We start from the raw sequence: 21,848 nt of genomic DNA, 5'->3' as shown, positions 1-21,848 counted from the left end.
CATGCTGAATCCTTTTAAACTGCTTCTCCCATCGACCTGCACCGGGACCATAGCCCTCCATACCTCGACTATCCATGTACCTATCCGAACTTCTCGTAGATGTTGAAATCGAGCTCGCATGCACCACTTATGCTGGCAGCTCATTCCACACTCTCACAACCTTCTGAGTGAAGAAGTTTCTCCTCATGTTCCTCTTAAACTTCTCACCTTTCACCCTTAACCCATGGACTCTGGTTGTAGTCCCACCCAACCACAGTGAAGAAAGCCTGCTTGCATTTACCCCATCTATACCCCTCACAATTTTGTATACCTCTAACAACTTCCTTTCAATCTTTTATGTTCAAAAGAATATAGTCTTAACCTATTCAATCTTTTCCTTATAACTCGGGTCCCCGAGACCTGGCAACATCCTTGTAAATTTTCTCTGCACTCATTCAACCTTGTTTACATCTTTCCTGTAGGTAGGCGACCAAACAGCACAAATTAGTCCAAACTAGGCCTCGCCAACGTCTTATACAACTTCAGCATAACATCTTTTTATGTAGGCCAATGTGCCAAAGCTTCTTTACAATCCCAGCTACCTGTGATGCCACTTTAAATGAACTATGATCCTTTTGTTCTACCACACTCCTCAATGCCCCACTGTTCTCTGTGAAAGACCTACCCTGGCTGGTCCTTACAAAGTGCAAAACCTCACTTGTCTGCATTAAATTCCATCTGCCATTTTTCAGTCCATTTTTACAGCTGATGCAGATCCCTCTGTAACCTTCCTCACTGTCCACTACACTCCAAACTTTGGTGTCATCCACAAATTTGCTGATCCAGTTACCCACATTATCACCCAGATCATTGATATGGATGACAAACAACGATGAATCTAACACCAATCCCTGCTGCTCACCACTAGTCACAGCCTCCAGTTAGAGAGGCAACCCTCTACTACCACTGTTGGGCTTCTCTAACAGAGCCAACGTCTAATCCAATTTACTACCTCATCTTGAACGCCAAGTGACTGAAACTTCTTGGCCAGCCCCCCATGAGGGATCTTGTCACATGCCTTGGTGAAGTCCATGCAGACAACATCCACTGCCTTGCCTTCATCCACTTTCCCGGTAGCTTCCTCAAAAAACTCTATAAGATTGGTTAGACATAACCTACCACACATGGAGCCATGCTGACTACCCTTAACCCATGTCTATCCAAATACATATATATCCAGTTCCTTAGAATACCTTCTAATAATTCTCTCACATCTGATGTCAGACTCAACGGCCTATAATTTCCTGGTTTATGTTTAGAGCCTTTTTCAAACAGTAACTATCCTCCAAATCTCTGATACCTCTCCTGTCACTAAGGATGATATTTCTGCTAGGGTCCCGACAATTTCTACACTTGCTTCCCATAGGGGCTAAAGGACACCTTGTCAGGCCTTGGGGATTTATCCAGCCTAGGTGTTAGACTTCTGAGTTCAATTCCAGCATCCTCTGTAAGAAAATTTATATGTTCTTCCTGTGAGCCTCTCGGTTTCCTCTGGGTGCTCCGATTTCCTCGAACAGCCCAACTGTTCTTCGACCTGGTTACTAGGTGAATTGGTCATTGCAGGTTGTCCTGTGATTAGGATTAAATCAATGGGTTGCTGGGTAGTGCAGCTCGTTGGGCCGGAAAAGCTGTATCTCTAAATAAAATAAAATAAAAATAATGCTACAAACCTAAAAATGACAACTCAGTCTGAGCCACATCAACATACATCACAGCTCAGCACCATCTTGACCCCATTTTGTACAAAGCAGCTGACGTTGCCATGTCAGAAGCCACCAATAACTTAGGGTGGTAGCTAGCAAGGAGATTACCAAAGATCCATGCAAGTTCATTAAAAGATAAAAATGGGCAGCTCACTCATCATACATTGGACAACATTGCAGAAAATGTTTGGAAGAAGAATTATATAGCAAATCTATGGGGTGAAAAAAGTTATTAAATAATCATCATAACGAAATTTATCTGCCTCCAACTGAACCTCGGGAAGAGGTTGTGAAACTTTAAAGCTAATTAAGTCTTTTAATGCAGCCCTTGAGTGTTCAGTCCAGTGGAGAGATAGATAGCAGCGAAGGATATGGAATGGATTTTTACATATAATCTAATGGCTGCAATAAATCCAATGTGAAAAGGAACATGAATGGGTTTTGTAATGGATATTAACGCAGGAAGGACTGGATAAGCAAAGGAGGGGAACACCTTAGTTGGAGTAGTCCCTACAAACGGAAGTTTTAGACTTGGATCAAATATGATATAATAAGGCCGAAGACTAAAGCAATAGAAGAGAGTGGTTGTGAAATAATAGCAGGTTACCCATGTTAAACTCATAGAGAGGTCTGGAGTAAAGCAGTTACATGAGCATTCTAAAGAAGGCTGAGCAAGAACATTTCAGATCGTTGTATATAGACAGCTGTTAACATTCCTACTAAAGGAGGAGGTTAAAATTGGGAATGTGTACTGACTCATTCCAAAGTCTGGGCCGATCACTCCCAAGGCAAATGCTGGATCTTAAATGTTGCACCAGGAAAATGATTTCACATCTTCCTGTCATGACAGTTCAATTAAAGGTGATTTCCTGGTCTTGAAGCTGAGCGATGAGAGATCTGCAGGGGAACCATGGCAAGCTAGAGGTGGCTTTATTTTGATGAGTGAAAGGGCAAAGATGTCGCAGAATACCATCAGGAAGAGAATTCAGCCTCGCACTCATGGATAGGGTCCATTTTCTGGTGCTGCCGTTTGATTGGATGAAATCATGGAACATCTTCACTTGGGGTTTAGCTTCATCTTCAGAGGATTCAGAAAATTAAGGTGAATGAAGGATTGGAAAGTGTCCTGTCCCAGGCCAGTGGCATGTGATGATTTGGGATTATTCATTCCACCACTGTCTACCAACTCCATTGGCTTAAATAAACCATGAGTATAATTATATGTTTAAATATAAAGAAGTGAAGTAATAAAATGTAATAAAAATTGGTTTTCCAATGGTTGCTTGAATGTCATTTGTCATGGTGATGAGGAAGCTGACAGAAAGACTGGTAAAACAAGTTATTTGGCATGGTTAGGATTCTTGATTTGACAGTCAGGTCAATTTACAGTGTATTTAAGATGAACCAACTTTAAATATTATTAATTCTCCTTAATGTGAATCCAATTTCTTTGATTCTGCACTGCAGCATTTAGTACTTATTTATGTCTTCTCATTCCCTCACTTCCATTAATTAGGTGTGGATGATGGAGTGGACATTCCCCGAGAGATGGTTGTTGGGATTTATGAACGAATTCAACAGAAAGAATTAAAATCCAATGAAGATCATGTGACATATGTAACCAAAGTAGAAAAATCAATTGTGGGAATGAAAGCAGTAAGTTCAGTGAATCTTTGCTAATTATGTCTCAGAGGTAACCACACATGATGCAGATATGCCTTATTTCCATTCCCTAAATAGGTACCTTGTTCATTGTAGTCCGTAGAATCAAAATCAAATCAGGTTTATTATTACTGGCACATAGTGCGAAATTTGTTGTTTTGTGACAGCAGTTGTTCTGTTCACAGACCTGGTTCAATAAGGCTGAAAGGCACAGACTCCAATTATTTATTTAGAACTACACAACTTTGTTAATTAGGACAGAACAGCAAACATTAAAATATGTACCTAGGTATACACGGGCCCCTCTCACTGCAGCGTCCCTCCCACTCTGCCCAATCCTCAGCAATGTTCACGAATGCTGCGGCCCCGAAGAACTACCCCCAAGACCCCTACCACTCTATTTTCACACCCTCTGCACTGATATAAAATGCTGCAGTTCACCTAACCTTCATGTTCCCACAGCTGTATTCCCAAGGTATATTGTGTTCCCGTGGTAGCATTCAAAGTTCCTGCAGCTAGTTCTGATACATTCAAGGCCATGGTGGTTGGGAGACATTTGGCAAGCACAAAGATTAACCCTTTACAATACAGCAATTCATAAAAAATATAAATTACAATAAGAAATATACAGTACTTTCCATTTAATTAAAATGGGCAGAGCATTCTAACTGGGTCTATCACTGTCTGGTTGCGGGGGGCGGGGGGGAGGGATAGCTACTGCACAGGATTGAAATAAGCTGCAGAGAGTTGAACATTTAGTCAGCTCCATCATGGGCACTGGCCTTCATGGTATCCAGGACATCTTCAGAAAGGCCGTATCCATCATTATGGATCGCCATCACCCAGGTCATGCGTCGTCCTCATTGTTACCATCAAGGCAAAGTTACTGAAGTGTGAAGGCACACACTCAACAATTCAAGAACAGTTTCCTCCCCTCTGCCATCCTTTTTCTGAATGGACATTGAACCCTAACCCTACCTCACTACTTCTTAATTTCTATTTTTGCAATACTTATTAAATGTAACAATTCTATATTTAATGTAATTGGTGTTTTTTCTCTATCATTATGTATTGCATTGTACTACTGCCGCAAACTCAACAAATTTCACGACATATACCGGTGATACTAAACCAGATTCTGATTCTAAGTAGTGCAAACAGAGAGAAACAAAATAGTGAGTTTGAGTTTCTGGATTGGTTCATTGTAAGTTGTTTTCAAAATCCCTGTTTCGTGGCCTTCTGTGAAATTTCTTTTAATTTAAATATGTCTGCAATCTGGGTAAGGAGAAAGACTCTGAGTAGGATCTGATATTGCGCAGTAGAGTAAGGTGGGCATTGGTGAAAGACATCTTGCTTTGCATCTGTCGGCATTTTTTTCTTTAAACTGAACCGACACCTTATTCAGTCAGCTTTGAATGATAGGAGACACTGGAGACAAAGTTGCACCATATTATGCCTGGGAGTCAGAAACTCAACCATCCACTTATTGAACTGCTGACAATGTTCAACTGACTTTAGTGGCTTCTGCAATTTTTTAATTGCTTTCGTGACTGTAATTTTTTCTTGTGCACATTGGATTCTTATGATTCTCTGTAGATTGATTTTGCAACAAATTAGTTGCAGATATTGCTCCGCTTACAGTGAATATTACCATTAAACTTGCTCTGTCCTTCAAAATGGCTTTTAAACAGCCGTTGACATATTCTTATCATCTTCTGCAACCTATCAGCAGAGGCCGAAAGGCTCAGATGTGCCATCTAGTGGCCAATACAGGGGTGCTGAATAAATCAGCCCGTGGCTCAGAGAAAATATACAATATGCGTTCCACAGAAAAAAGAAGGATATAATTCTAGCCTTGATCGGCTGAGTGAGGTACCTTTCTTTCTCCAAATTGATCTGACCAACAGGAAACTATCACAGAGAAGGATAAAGTACAATTTGGAGAAAAGAATAAAGATAAATCTACAAACATGAGAAATCCAAGGAAAGACAGACAAAATGCTGGAGGAACTCAACATATCTATGGGAAAGAGTAAAGAGTCGATGTTTCTGGCCGAGACCCTTCATCACGACTAGAAAAAAACATGAGAAGTCAGAGTAAGAAGATGGGGGAAAGGGAGGAAAAAGTACAAGGCAGTAGGTGATAGGTGAAACCGGGAGGGGGGAGGAAGGTGAAGTAAAGAGCTGGGAAGTTGATTAGTGAAAGAGATAAAGGGCTGGAGGAGGGGGAATCTGATAGGAGATGGTAGAGCACCATGGAGAAGAAACAGGATTGGAGAGTGCTGGTGGGGGGTGGGGGGTGGTAAATTACATGAAGTTCAAGAAATCGATGTTCATGCTATCTGGTTGGAGGCTACCCAGCCGGAATATAAGTTGTTGCTTCTCCAACCTGAGTGTGGAGTCGTCACTGCAGTAGAGGAGGCCATGGACTGGCATGTCGGAATGGCAATGGGAGGTAAAATTGAAATGGGTGGCTATCGGGGGATCCCGCTTTTTCTGGTGGACGGAACGTAGGTGCTTGATGAAGCAGTCTTCCAATCTACATCGGGTCTCACTGATATATAGGAGGTCACACCGGGAGCACCGGATACAGTAGATGACCCCAGGCGAAGTGTTGCCTCACCTGGGAGGACTGCTTGGGCCCTGAATGGATAAATATACTCTGAATGGTAACACTAGAGAACAAAGATTTTGCTTCCTGAATACTTTTGGGTGTATCTTATCGATTTTGGGCTGCTGATCATGAAAATCACAGTGAAATTTTTCTGTCATGCACCGTTTTTTTCTGAATTCATCTACATTTGTTATTTCAGTTCATAATTCAATTCAGTGAAAACATTGTCCACAATGTCAGCTGAAAAGTTTTCTGTCTTATCCAGATGTGCCTGGACGTTCTTGGGCAAGGCAGATGCTGCATGGCAGGACAGGTTTTAGAAAGACTTTAAATTTCCATGGAGGATTTCAATATTTGAGACAGATGTTTCCCAAAATAACTGATGCCTAGATTAAGGAAGGAGTTTTTGTTGGTCCACAAATCAAACAAGTCATCAATGAACATCTTCTAGTGGGACCAGAAAAAAATGCATGGAAGGTATTCAAGGTGTTGATAATTCTCCTGGCAACACCAAACTATGTGCAGCTGGTTGACAACATGCTTGAAGCATGCAAAACGACGAAGTAAAACATGTCACCAAAGATATATTTTCTGCATTCTCATTTAGACTTTTTCCCTGCAAATCCTGGCACTGTCAGTAACAATCATGGTGAAAGGTTTCACCAGGACATTGTGGTCATAGAGAAATGGGTTCAGGGCAACTGGAATCTATCATTGCTAGATTCCTAGATACTTTAGCGAGAAGCCTCAGATACTGAGTACAAATGAAAATAATTCACAAAACATTTCTAGCTTCATTGAACTATTGCAAAGCATCAGCACCATTATGCAGTTAAATGCATTATATTCAATAAAAGTTAATTTCTTGTTTCTCCAAATTCCTACACAATACAAGTAGTCTGGAATTATATTTGTATTTGGCTTTGAGCGGTCTATCAGAAACAAAAAAAAAATTCTGAGGAAGCTACACTTTAAAAACAGAGTTGTTGTCCTGTGTGATCTTAATAGAGTTGAATTGCAATGTGCTCCAGAGGGAACAAATAATAGCTTGAAATTCCATGGGTGATTTACTTGTTTTCCCTGTAACTCTTGTGGATCTCCAGAATTAATCTGAGAATTAGTTAGACAAGGGAGCAAAAGGCACCTGAACTCCCACAAAATCTCTACAGCATCTAGCAAGTAAAGACACCCATTTCACCTTCAAAGCTATGATACCAAACAAACTCATCTCCAAGCTCTTGGATCTAAAGACTTCCTTCACCTCTGCCACGATTACTCTCAACACTGGTGCTTCACAAGGTTGCATCCTCAGCCCCCTAGTTTACTCCCTGCGCACTCATAACTGTGTGGCCAGATTCTGCTCTGTCTCCATCTACAAGTTTGCAAATACCACCATAGTAGGCCGTAACTCAAACAGCGATGAGTCAGAGTATAAGATGGTGATATAGAGTTGGTCATTAACTTTAGGAATGGGGATGATGACCATGCTGCTCTTAACATTGAGAAGGTTGAGAACCTCAGGTTCCTAATGTGAACATCACCGAGAGCCTGGCCTGGTCCAACCATGTTGAAGCCACAGCCAAGAAAGCCCACCAGTGCTTCCATTTCTTCAGGAGTCTAAAGAAATTAGGTATGTCTCCTTTGACCCTTATGAATTTCCAGATATGCTCTGTAGAAAACGTCCTATCTGGGTGCATCACAGCTTGGTTGGCAGCTGCTCTGCCTGTGACAGTAAGAAACTTCAGAGAGATGTGAGCACAGCTCAGCACATCACAGAAACCGGCCTCCCCGCCATGGATTCTATACTTCTCACTGACTCAGCATAATCAGACATCCCACCCACTCAACTCATCCTGTCCTCTCGCCTCACCCGCTGGGCAGAGGATACTAAAATCTGAAAGCATCTAACACCAGGCTCAAGGATGATGGAACAGTTCCCTCGTGTGATAAGATGAAATCTTGACCTCAGTGACTGAGGTCATATTATCACAGTAGGAAACTATGATAATAGTTTCCTTGCACTTTATTGTCTACCTGCACTGCACTTTCTCTGTAACTGTAACACTTCATTCTATACTCTGTTATTGTTATATTTGGTATCACCTGATGGCACTGTTGTAATGAATTGATCTGTATGAATGGTGTACAAGACGGGTTTTCGCTGTACCTCTGTACATTTAATGATAATAAACCAATTTACCAATAAATCAAAATCAGTCCAATACTATAAATCTGTGACAGGTGAAACTGTAAATAGAAAATCCATAGGAGTCAAATGGGATTCTCTGTTTTTATATTATTGACAACTAAAAAAGGAGTGTGGTTATTTTTTGTGAAACATTGATATAATGGTTGCAATGCTGGTCCCGATATTAGCAGAAGATGATTGGAATTATACAAAGTTTCATGAAATTGATATTGGAAATTATTTAAAATTTTTAAAAACCGCACAAAAATGTTGGACTTGAAAATCCCGCAAATCTATAGTGCATGGTGGATACTGTACCTTTAATGTAGAAAAGTCTCTCAAAGCACTTCATGGGAGCATTATCAAACTAAAAGCGACTTGAAGGCACAAAGAGAGGAATTAGGGCAGATGATAAGACTTATTGAAAGAGTACATTTTAAGAAAAGTCTTAACAACGAGTAGTAGAAAGGAATTTGAGAGTTTAAGCCCAAGGCAGTTGAAGACATAGATATCAGTAGGGGAGAGATTAAATTCGGAGATGCTCAAAAGATGAAATAGTGAGACTCAGATATCTCAGAGAGTTAAATGGCTAAAGATTGCAAGTCCACCGAGAATTTGAAAACAAAGATGAGAATTTTAAAATTGGAACTGCAAGATGTATTAGATCATCTGCATATTATCCTGAGCATTTGCCCATGATATAATGCATTCTGCAGTTCCAAAAAAAAACAGAGACACTTTCTAGTATCTTCCATGTTGGTCAGCTTATCAGTGCTGGAGTAATGTGAGATAATGTTCATCCCGGACACCAAAGAGAACTCATTGTTTGGTGCATTCACAGGATCTTTCCGTTCCCCATCGCCGATTGGTTTGTTGTAGCCGGCTCTTTGAGGTCATGGACATCAACAAAGCGCAGAAGCAGGCAGCTCATCAGCGAGAGGTCTTTCTTTTTAATGACTTGGTTGTGGTAAGAATCTCTCTATTGGCGCTTACATATCTGAGTAGAACTTCCCTTCAGCCATTAATAACAATTTGTCGAGGTCCTGTGGACCAAATGCGAGTGCAAATTTTTAAAAAATCCCTATTTCTTAAGTTTTAAATGTATTTATAATGTCATTATCAAGACTAGTTAGCCTGCTGAGCTTGCCTGACATAGGAAGAGTATTGTAATGATTGATACATATACAGCCTTTGATCTAAGATGTCAAAATGTACATGGACAAGAAGAGCTTCCTCTGCTTGAAGATATATCTGGTTTGTGATGATGTGAGTACATGATCTGGGACAGTACCGGATATCTTGGCAGTTGCCATGATGTTTCCAACTGCTGCACTCCATAATTCATCTACTTTCTCAAGTCAGCTGGAAACAATGGCTTTCCCTTTCAAGAGTTAGAAATGGATTTCTCCAAATTGTCTGGCAGAGCACGAAAGCTCTCAACCCAGCAGTACAGTGAACTTCTGTCTGCATGTAAAAGCTGGGCTCTGGCACTACGCTAAACAACAGAAATCAATTTGTCCTGATCTTTCCTCATGTCTTAACTCCTGCTCTCACATGCTCGTATGGTACAGACCTGTAACCAATACCATTTCCCTTTCCCTTAATCTCTTTAAGCTTTGTTAAATTTAGCATTTGTGGACTCTTTTACATTGCTATTTAATAAACCAAGTAGCCAAGTTAGACCAACATACTTTATTGTAGATAAGCCATACTCATCTAGTAGTAGGAACTGGTTCACAAATGTACCAAAAGTACATTTCCTATATAGTACACATTGTTCTACAAGTACATATGCATGCACTATATGAAGACTCGTACGGCGAGATTTGGGAACAGCTTCTTTCCAACTGCGATAAGACTGCTGAACGGATCCTGACCCGGATCTGGGCCGTACCCTCCAAATATCTGGACCTGCCTTTCGGTTTTTTTTGCACTACCTTACTTTCCATTTTTCTATTTTCTATTTATGATTTGTAACCTAAATTTTTAATATTTACTAATTTTAACTATGTTTAATATTTTTAATATTTAATATTTTTGTAATCCAGGGAGTTTGAAGCACAGAATCAAATATCGCTGTGATGATTGTACGTTCTAGTACCAATTGTTTGGCGACAATAAAGTATAAAGTATATACAGGGACTGCACATGGTATAAATTACCTGACTTACAAAAACCTGATTTTACACAACTTCTCCCATGTATTTTAAAACATTTATCATGCTAATAATAATAATAGTGTGATGTTAGTAATGACTGGATACAGCATATTAGTCATTAATGTTAATGATGAATAGTACTAGAATGAATATTTAATGAAATGAGAATATTCTAGCAAGTGTAGGTAGAGTGATATGATATAGCTAGCTAAACAAATGACTTGAAGGGAAATTGGCTTACAAACTGTTCTCGGGAATGGAACCTTTGTGTAACCTGGGGACTGATTTAAGGCTGATTTAATTTATCATCTATTACAGATACTTAAACTGTGTGCAAAAAAGAAAAGTTCTGCCACGTACAACTTCTACAAGTCTATTGGCCTATTGGGAATGCAGATTATTCTCTTTGAGACTGAATGTAAGTGTTGCTCAATTCTTCAAAATGATTCACATTGATCTAATGTTGTAATTGCTTTAGTAGGATCATAATAACATATTCTTCAGTTTATTTCCTTACCCGCAGTGCTAAAGTGATTGAAGAAAGTAACTCAGCTGGTAATTTAAGACAGGTGATATCAGAGCAGATGTCAATCCTTCCTGATTTGGGAATATTATGTCATATAAATGTCAAACCTTCGAGTTATGTAATGCAATCAGAAATCAAAGCTGCAAAGCCTAGAAATTCTTTACTTCCTCAGTGACCTTGCTAATATGCCAGTGTGTTGAAAATCAGCAGATATCTTTAATGAAGAGTCCTCGGCTTTAAAATTCTACAAAGTACAAGACCAAAAGACATCATGATGGCCTATATGATGGCTATATGGCCTTTTCTTTGGATGCTCCACAACGGTAGAACATCAAAAGGACAGATTAGCAATGAATCACAGAGGAGATAAAAGGCAGGTAGGGAGGTGGAGGCTGGCACAGGTTGAGTGAAATAAGGGAACCAGCTGGTGAAGACTGAAACCTTGAGGCTAATGTCTGGGGCATGCCCAAGAGTGTGGCAATGGGTGTATGCTCTCCATCCTGAATTATCTGCAATTACATTAAAGTCAAATATGCAGGAATATACAAGAGAAAATCTGCAGATGCTGGAAATCTGAGCAACACACACAAAATGCTGGAGGAACTCAGCAGACCAGGCAGCATCTATGAAAAAAAGGCCAAAACCCTTCAGCAGGACTGGAGAAAACAACGGCTGAGGAGTAGATTTGAAAGGTGGGGGTAGGGAAGATAGAAACACCAGGCGATAGGTGAAAATTGGAAGGGAAGGGATGAAGCAAAGGGCTAGGAGGTTGATTGATGAAAGAGACAGAAGGCCATGGAAGAAAGAAAAGGTGGGGAGGAGCACCAGAGGGAGGCGATGGACGGTCAAGGAGATAACATGAGAGGGAGATCAGTGGGGAGGGACGAATGCACAAGGAAGCATGTGGAGGAAGAGAAGCCCCTTTCTTTGAAAAAGGAGGACACCTCCTTCGTTCTAGATTGAAAAACCTCATCCTGAGAGCAGATACGGTGGAGACGGAGGAATTGAGAGGGGGGCTGGTGTTTCACACCACCAAACACAACTCCTCCCACCCCCCACTTCCTGCTTTCTGCGGGGATTGCTCCCTACGTGACTCCCTTGTCCATTCAGTGGGGACTCCCCACTGACCTCCCTCCTGGTACTTATCCTTGCAAGCGGAACAGGTGCTACACCTGCCCCTACACCTCCTCCCTCACTACCAGTCAGGGCCCCAAACAGTCCTTCCAGGTGAGGTGACACTTCACCTGTGAGTCTGTTGGGGTCATGTACTCTGTTCGGTGCTCCCAGTGTGGCCTCTTGTATATCGGTGGGAGACGGCATAGATTGGGAGACCACTTAGCCGAGCATCTACACTCCATTGGCCAGAACAAGTGGGATCTCCCAGTGGCCACCCATTTTAATTCCACTTCCCATTCCCCTTCTGATATGTCCATCCATGGCCACCTCCACTGTTGGGATAAGGCCACATTTAGATTGGAGCAACAACACCATATATTCCGTTTGGGTAGCCTCCAACCTGATGGCATGAACATCGATTTCTCAAACTTCCAGTAATGCTGGCCCCCACCCCCACCTTCACCATTTCCCATCCCCTTGTCCCTCTCTCCTTGTCCTCCCTCTGGTGCTTCTCCCTCCCCCCCCCACTTTTTTCTTTCTACCATGGCCTTGTGTCCCCAATCAACCTCCCTCTGGTGCTTCTCCCTCCCCCCCCCACTTTTTTCTTTCTACCATGGCCTTGTGTCCCCAATCAACCTCCTAGCTCTTTGCTTCATCCCTCCCCCCTCCAAGTTTCACCTATCGCCTGGTATTTCTCTCTCCTGTCCCCCCATATTTCAAATCTACTCCTCAGCTTTTTTTCTCCCGTCCTGACGAAGGGTTTTGGCCCGAAACATCGACTGTACTTTTTTCCATAGATGCTGCCTGGCCAGCTGAGTTCCTCCAGCATTTTGAGTGTGTAGGCATATATTTGTGTAAATATGTATAGTACCTAGAAAAACATTCACAAAGTTAATAATCCAAACTGGAAATCACATTTTTCTTTAATAAATACATTTTCTTAAAAATTGTGTCACACAGAAACAACATTGGATTACTCAATAGAATTTCTAGCATCATGCGTTTTCTCTCACCATTTTTCTCTCCTCCTATGTTCCTCCCAGTCCCTATCAAGGGAAGGCCTGTGTGCTCACCACGTTGAATATCATGATGCCATTAGCTGACTTATGGGAATTCAAGATAAAACATTTAATGAAGAAGAGTTTTCTGTATTTTAATGATTAGATGTTGTGATACATGAGCCTAGAAATTATTGCTTGTCTGCAGACAATGAACAGAATACCTTAAAACCAGATAATTCAATTTGCCCTGACACACAGTCTATTTCAAAATAATGTATCAAGTTTCCCTTGTTTTATGAGCCTCATTAGCCAACTCAGAACCAAGAAAATTGGAGAGGAATGATGTCATCCTTAATCTCAAAGAACTGGCTAAGGAGAAGTTTTATTAGAAAGAATAGTCAAGTTAAACATCTTGACGTTTTCTTCTGCACATTTATGCTCCATGCTTCTGTGCTATCTTACTATTGATATTTATAACATCTCTCACTTTTGTATAATAATTCCCTATTGCCTTGGTGAGAGAGGATAAAGATAGGGTGGGCAGAACAATGTAAGGAGATCTTCATTAACAGCAGGAGGGAAATAATGAAAATCCCACTTTATGTATTCGTTCTGTTCCTGTTACTGCTGCAATTAAGAATTGCCCCCACACGAGAAGAGGACAAGAAAGGGATCTGTGTGTTCTTTATTATGTTCTTGAGCATAAAGTAGCTATCATACAAGTACACAATTGAGGCCCAGATGCGGAGACCCTGATATTCAGCCTCTTAACGCCTGCCAGGAAATGCCATGGAACTGTCGGGCATGTGACGCATATCTCTGTGGCTAGAGGGCGACAAGGGAAAGAGGAGGTTCATTCAGACTCAAAGGAGGGGATTTATGTGTGGAACTGGAAGAAGTGGGAAAGATCCTTAATAAGTACTTAATCAGTATTATCCAAAGAGAAATGCGTGGTTGATAGTGAGATTTGGGAAGGTTAAGTTGATCATCGAGGTCAAGTTAATATTAAAAAGGAGGAGGTGTTTGGAATCTTGAGAAGCATTAAGTTGGATACACCCAGAGCCTGATGGGATCAATCTGAGAATACTGAGGGTAGCAAGGGGGGAGGGAGAGATATTTCTATCCTCATTAACTACAGGCAAGGTACCGGAGGACTGGAGCATAGCCAGTACTGTTCCTCTGCAGAAGAAGGGCAACAGGAGCAAACCAGGAAATAACAGGCAAGTGAACCTTGCTTCAGGGCTAAGGAATTTATTGGAAAAGATTGTTAGGACCAGGACTTCCTTGCATTTGGAATGCATGGGTTTATTAGGGATAGTCACCATGCTTGATATTGGGCAGGAAGGGAAAAAGATGACTTTAATGGTTGAGCAATAGTGGGTATGAACTTCAATAATTCATTAAACAGCATCCCTTGGGGTAGGTTAGTCTGGACAATTAAGTCACATGGAGTTTAGAGTGACTTGAGAAATTGGATCCAAAATTGCCTTAATCATAGAGTGTGATGATAGAGGGGGTGTTTTTCCAACTGGAGATTTTTTGATCAGTGCCAGGGCATCCTTTGTTTAAAAAGTATATGAATGATCTAGATGAAAATATTTGCAGCCTGATGGGTAAATTCACAGATTACACAGAATATCCTGAGCTTTCTGATACTTGATCTTCAACAACCACCGCCCCCCTCCACATTTCACTTTCTGCAAGGATCACTCCCTATGCAACTGCCTTGTCCACTTATCCCTCCCCACTGATCTCCCTCCTGGTGCTTATCCTTGCAAGCAGAACAAGTGCTACACCTGCCCCTACACCTCCTCCCTCACTACCAGTCAGGGCCCCAAACAGTCCTTCCAGGTGAGGCGACACTTCACCTGTGAGTCTGCTCAGGTCACCTACTGTGTTCAGTGCTCCTGGTGTGGCCTCTTGTATATTGGTGAGACCCAACATAGATTAGGAGATTGCTTTGTCCAGCACAGATGCTCCATCCACCAGAAAAAGTGGGATTTCATGGTGGCCACCCATTTCAATTCTACTTCCCATTCCCATTCCGACATGCCCATCCACGGCCTCTGCTACTGTTGTGATGAGGCCACACTCAGGTTGATGGAGCAACACCTTATATTCTGTCTGGGTAGCCTCCAACCTGATGGCATGTTCATCGATTTCTCAATCTTCTGGTAATTGACCACCTTCACCATTCCCCATTCCTGTTTCCTTCTTCACCTTATCTCTGCCTATCACCTCCCTCTGGTGGGCTCCCCCCTTCCCTTTATTTCATGGTCTTCCATTCTGCCCTATCAGATTCCACCCCCCCCTCCACTTTCTCCAGCCCTTTATCTTGTTCACTAATCACTTACCCAGCTCTTTACTTCACCCCTCCCCCATCCCAGTTTCTCCTATCACCTGCCACCTTGTACTTCTGCCTCCCTTCCTCCCACCTTGTTGGTCTGACTCCTTCCCATTTCATTTCCAGTCCTGATGAAGGGTCTTGGCCCAAAACATCGACTGTTTACTCTTTTCCATTGATGCTACCTGGCCTGTTGAGTTCCTCCAGCAACTTGCGTGTATTGCTTAGGCTTTTCTTGTGTTTGTTACACAGAATATTTTTTTTGCAGAAAACTGGAGCTGTGGGCTTGATCTTTCTCAGTTTGACTGGGGTATTAACTGGATAGTGAGAAATCAAAGGATACTGTAAGACCAGAGAGATCTGACCAGATGGATGTGAGTGATGCATTGTGGAAGGTCAAATGCAAGAAGAAATAATGCAGTGCATGGCAGGACCCTTGGGAACATTGATTAATGGAGGGATATTGAGTGCAAGTCCATAGCTCCCTGAATGTGGCAATGCAACAGATTAGGACAGTAGAAAGGTATCTTTATTGGTTCTTGCACTGAGTATAAAAGTTGTGGAGTCATATTGCAATTATACAAAGTTTTGGTCAGGCCACCTTTGCAGTGTGTGTAGTTCTGTTTGCCGTATTATAGGAAAGATATGGAGGCTTTGGAGAAGGGGCAGACGATGTTCAACACACCTGGATTTGAGTGTATTAGATATAGAGAGGGACTGAACGAGTACAGATTGTTTTCTTTGGCGTATCAGAGGCTGAGGTGTGACTTGAAATAAAATTGAGATGCATCGATAATGTAGATTGTCAATGTTTTTTTGCTCGAGGTGGAAGTGTCAAATATAAAAGGGCAGAAGTTTAAGATGAGAGGGAAAAGGTCTGAAGGAGATTTGTGAGGCAACATCTTTTTACTGAGTGTGTTAGGGGCCAGGGGAGGTGGTATGGCAAATTCAACAACAGTGTTTAACAGACATATGAACAGGCAGGAATCAGAGGAATATGGCCCACGTGTATGTAGAAGAGATTCGTTTGTATTGGCATCGTTGTTGGCCCAGGCATTGTAGGCCAAAGAGCTCATTCCTATGCTATGCTGTACTACGTCCTATGTTCTTCCTAGATTCAGCAAAAACTGTGCACTCTTGTAAACCCAAACTCTGAATCATTAGAACGTGCTCTGATACATTCATTCAGATCAGCCGAAGATAATGTGACCCTTATTCACTTTGTGAAGGTAACTTGTTCAATTATGTATGAACAAATGTACTTTCCTGAACTTTCTCTTTAAACCGTTAATTTTATATGGAGTTTTTTGCAGGACAAATCAAGGTTAATATCTCTGCTACCTCCTTATCTCCTTCAAATTAAAAATTGCATACTATAAGATGCAGAACAGGAAAGGACATTATTTACATTAACTGAGCTAATTCCTGAATGTTTCGTCTGCTAGTTTATCCTCACGGGATCACCTTGGTGTCATCCATTTCCGGCTCAGAGAAGAAACAAGCAATCAGTTTCTGTGCACAAAGTTCAGAGGAACTCCAGAAGTTTGTTGAGGAGCTGAAAGAATCAATTGCTGAAGTAACAGAAATGGAGCAAATTCGAATTGACTGTGAGTAATTATGTTGACGTGGGCTTGTTTCCATTGCAGATATGTTGAGCCCAACTGGTTAAAGTGTGAAGCTTTTACCTAGCAAATATAGTAATTGTTGAATTCTGGGATTATCAGCCTGTATTATTCTTGTAGCTCTGCAATATCAGAGGGAGCTGAGTGGCAGCATGAACAAGACTGCAGCTCTACTGGAAAACAATATATTGATGCAATCATGTTTTTACACTGGGTACTGGAAAATTGATATTTTAGGAAGTATTATAATGTTTATAAAGATTGAGTGACTATTCTTCAAAAATTCCTAAAATCTCCCTTGTTAAGATTTTTCACATTATCTACCTGCACTGCACTGTCTCTGTTGCTGTTACTCTTTATTCGACATTGTTTCTTAACCTTGTTCCACCTCAATGCTCTGTATAATAATTTGATCTCTATGAACAATATACAAGACAAGCTTTTCACTCTATCTTGATACGTGTGACCATAATAAACCAATCCCAGCTCTAGTTCTAAAATTACTTCAGAAGATTGGGTCATGTAGAAAGCTTTTGAGATACTCCAGGCTTTTAACTTTACTTGGTGAATGCTCAAAGGTTGATTTTTCTTTCCATCTGTTCTGATTTTCACAATCCCTCTTTGGTGCCGTCAGGATCCTTCCTCCCAACAACAGTGGGATGATGGAGGGCTGATGTACTGACCAGAGCCGAGAAATAAGAATGGCGTGCACACTCCATAACATTCCTCATGAATCTGAAGTTGTAACATAATCATGTTTGAAACATGTACTTGGAATCGTCTATTATTTAGAGAAGCGGTAGATCACCAAGTGAACTGTTGATACTGGGCAAATGTGCTGTGTAACATTTTCAGTCATAATTCCACAACCCATTGGAAGTGTCACTTCATGCTAGAATCAGAAGCAATTGAAATCAGTAAAAAAAAAAGCTGCCCGCAATACGATCAGAATAAAATGTATTGACACAATTATCCCCAGAGTTGTTTGTGCAATTATGTGCAGGCAGTGTGGGTGCAATGCTTCAAAGCACTTTATAGTTTTCACATAACTACTATGAGCCACGCTGATGTAGTTCTAATATATCTCTCTATTTCAACAACAATTCCTATTGCTGTTTTCTATTCATGGCCATCACAGTAAGAGGTATTAAATTTTTAATGTCAGCACTTTCCACTCACAGGCTGAGTTATAGGTTTAGATAGGAGATTCAACTGAGGCAGATGAGGGTGAGAAGTTACCTCTCACTGATTGTTACAGTACACGGATCTGGGTTTAGGGATCCGTGGATTAATGCGCCACTTGGACACATGTCGGGGGCTGATCACCCCAGGCTGGGTCAACCGGGCGAGGGTGTCTGATGATTAAAGACCCAAAACACCCTATGACCCCGGGTTCATCACTGAAGACGTGTCCAAGTAGCGCCAGAAGGTGTATTCTGCAACAATTACAGTACACGGATCTGGGTTTAGGTCAAGTTGTATAGGGGAGATGTGAGGATGAACGTTTTCACACAGCACATGCAATGACAGGGAACATACCACCTCCAGAGGTGACTGAACGAGAGAGTGATTTCAGAATGATATTGGTTGGCCACTTTGCATGGTAACAGGGATAAACTGGGGGGAAAGCCAAGGAGAGGGTATATAATAGAGCAAAAATTAGTGGGAAGTTGGAGGCTTGGGAAGCTTTTAAAGACCAACAGAAGGCAACTAGAAAGTCATTAAGAAGGTAAAGATGGAATACGAAAGTAAGCTAGCCAATAATATTAAAGAGAATATCAAAAGTTTATTCAGATATATAAAGTGTGAAGGAGATGAGAGTGGATATTGGACCACTGGAAAATGATGCTGGAGAGGTAGTAATGAGGGACAAGGAAATATTGGACAAGGTGAATAAATAATTTGCATCAGTCTTCACTGTGGAAGACATTGACAGTATGGTGGAAGTTCCATGTGTCAGTGGTCATGAAGTGTGTGAAGTTACCATAACTAGAGAGAAGGTTCTTGGGAAACTGAAAGGTCTGAAGGTAGATAAATCACCAGGACCAGATGCTGTACACCCCAGAGTTCTGAAAGAGGTGACTGAAGAGATCATGGTGGCATTAGTAATGATCTTTCAAGAATCACCAGATACTGGTATGGTTCCAGAAGACTGGAAAATTACACATGTCACTGCGCTCTTCAAGAAGAGAGTGAGGCAGAAAGAAGAAAGGAAACTATAGGCCAGTTAGTCTCTGACCTCAGTTGTTGGGAAGATGTTGGAGTCGATTATTAAGGATGGGGTGTAGGGGTACTTGGAGGCACATGATAAGACAGGCCGTAGTCAGCATGGTTTCCTCAAGGGAAAATCTTGCCTGACAAAGCTGTTGGATTTCTTGAAGAAATAACAAGCAGGATAGACAAAGGAAAATCAATTGCTGTTGTGTACTTAGATTTTCAGAAGGCCTTTGACAAGGTGCCATACACGCTTAACAAGCTACGAGCCCATGGTATTACAGGAAAGATTCTAGCATGGATAAAAGCAGTGGCTGATTGGCAGGAGGCCAAGAGTGTGAATAAAGAGAGGCTTCTCTGGCTGGCTGCCGGTGACTAGTGGTGTTCCACAAGGGTCTGTGTTAGGACCAATTCATTTTACGTTTTACATCAATGATTTGCATGATGGAATTAATAGCTTTGTTGCAAAGTTTGCAGACAATATAAAGATAGGTGGAGAGACAGGTAGTTTTGAGGAAGTAGAGAGGCTACAGAAGGACTTGGACAGATTATGAGAATGGTCTAGGAAATGGCAGATGGAATACAATGTCAGGAAGTGGTCATGCACTTCAGTAGAAGAAGTGAAAGGTATGACTATTTTCTAAATGGAGAAAAAATACAAAAAACTGAGGCACAAGGGGACTTGGGAGTTGTTGTGTAGGATACCCTAAAGGTTAATTTGCAGGTTGAGTCTGTGGTGAAGAAGGGAAATGCAATGTTAGCATTCATATCAAGAGGAATAGAATATAAAAGCAAGGATGTAATATTGAGACCTCATAAAGCACTGGTGAGGCCTCACTTGGAGTATTGTGAGCAGTTTCCGTGCCCCTTATCTTAGAAAGGATGTGTTGAAACTGAAGACGGCTGAAGGGATGTTCACACAAATAACTCCAGAATTGAATGGTGTCATATAAAGGGCATTTGATACCTCTGGGCCTGTATTCACTGGAACTGAGAAAAGTGAGGGGTGACCTCATTTAAACCTATCAAATAGTGAAAGGCCTTGATAGAGTGGATGTGGAGAGGATGTTTCCTGTGGTGGGGGAGTCTAAGACCAGAGGACACAGAATAGAGGGGCGTCATTGTAGAATGGAGATGAGGAGGGTGGTGAATCTGTGGAATTCTTTGCCACAGGCAGCAGTAGAGGCCTAGTCTTTGTGTATATTTAAGGCAGAGGATAGATTCTTAATTGGTCAGGAATGAAGGGATACGGGGAGAAGGCAGGAGACTGGGTTTGAGAGGAAAATTGAATGAGCCATGATATAATGGGACTGACTGTGTTCTTTGGAGAAATCACATTGACTGATTAAGCTCAATCACCTTTGTCTGTACCATAATCATTCTGTGACACTATAAGTGACTACATTACCCTCCAACGATAAAGGTTCACAGTGAGACCCTGGAAAATGCGACCAACTACCTATCTTGTGAGAGCCACCTCTCAGCAAAAGCAGACAACAAGGCTGAAATTCACTACCAATCTCAATGCACTGGCACTGGCTTTGATTGATTAAGGTAGAAATGAAATAAAGATCAGAAACTACAACCTGGTCAATAAGATCCCTGCTCTCCTCTTATGCTGAGACTTGGACAGCCTTCAGCAGGCATTTCAGGTCACTGGAAAAATACCACAGCAAGACCCTCCAAATATACTGGAAGTACAAATGAACCAACTTTAGTCCCCTTTCCTGGTCAGCATTCTCGGCATCCTTTATTAGCTTCTGTTCAGTTACTTTGAGCTGAGCAAATCAATTTCTTGCCCAGCACTATGCTCCCGAAGCAGTTATACTATTCTAAGGTCTGCCCTGGGAGGACAATACCAAGCAGATAGATTCAAGGATTCCCTCAAAGCTTCCTTGAAGAAGCCTGGTAACCCTCTCTGACTCTTGGGAAATCCTGGCCTATGACTGCTCAAAGTAAGTAACAAACATTCGGATGGTAGGATGGTGTTGAGACCCTGGAGGGAGCACAAAGCAGACTTGCATATAACAGTGAAAAGAACACCACCAACTCCCAGCCTATCCACTTGTCTGACCTGTCAGCCAGTAGCACCCCCAAAAGATAAGCTATGTTGTAACAGGAATGGAAACCTGCCATTCCCAATTCCATTGGGCTTCCTAATTAGAAGAGTAGGTAGGTGAAAATTGCCTGAAGGATCGAACATGATATATTTCTGTAAAGAAAAGCTTAGCAAAAGTGAACAATCAGATGTTGATGAAAGTACTCACCCCTGTCTTTATATTCAAAATATCAAGACAGATAGAAAGACAACCAAAATCATGCGCCATAGCAAAATTTATTTTTAAATTCAGAGTGCCTCACCTGTCAACAATGTAAGTAGTGACAAAAGAACATTTGTTTTTGTAGTTTCTTTTGCAAAATAACAGTGGAGTGAAATAAAGTACTTTAAAATACCTGACTGCAAATCTAATAGTGTTTGTTTGTTCGTTATGTGCCATGTTGTATGACATGGGCGATCATAGCCCTGTTTGTTCTTAGCAAATTTTTCTACAGAAGTGGTTTGCCATTGTCTTCTTCTGGACAGTGTCCTTACAAGACGGATAACCCCAGCCATTATCAAAACTCTTCAGAGATTGTCTGCCTGGCATCAGTGGTTGCAT

At 41.4% G+C, this 21,848-nt stretch overlaps 1 protein-coding gene across 1 annotated transcript in view; it reads left to right on the top strand.

Annotated features, from left to right (window-relative positions):
* The window catches only part of LOC140203281 (IQ motif and SEC7 domain-containing protein 3-like), a 134,129-nt gene that overhangs the window by 57,014 nt on the left and 55,267 nt on the right, over nt 1–21,848 (top strand). The window contains exons 6-9 of the mRNA XM_072269295.1: nt 3,259–3,398; nt 9,048–9,173; nt 10,684–10,783; nt 16,798–16,959. Coding sequence (XP_072125396.1) covers nt 3,259–3,398; nt 9,048–9,173; nt 10,684–10,783; nt 16,798–16,959 — 528 coding nt within the window. The remainder of the gene's footprint in view (nt 1–3,258; nt 3,399–9,047; nt 9,174–10,683; nt 10,784–16,797; nt 16,960–21,848) is intronic.

The sequence above is a fragment of the Mobula birostris genome, chromosome 9, assembly GCF_030028105.1.
Source record: "Mobula birostris isolate sMobBir1 chromosome 9, sMobBir1.hap1, whole genome shotgun sequence".
NCBI lineage: Eukaryota > Metazoa > Chordata > Chondrichthyes > Myliobatiformes > Myliobatidae > Mobula > Mobula birostris.
Note: the sequence above shows the minus strand (reverse complement) of the source record. Positions and strands in the feature narration are given on the sequence as shown.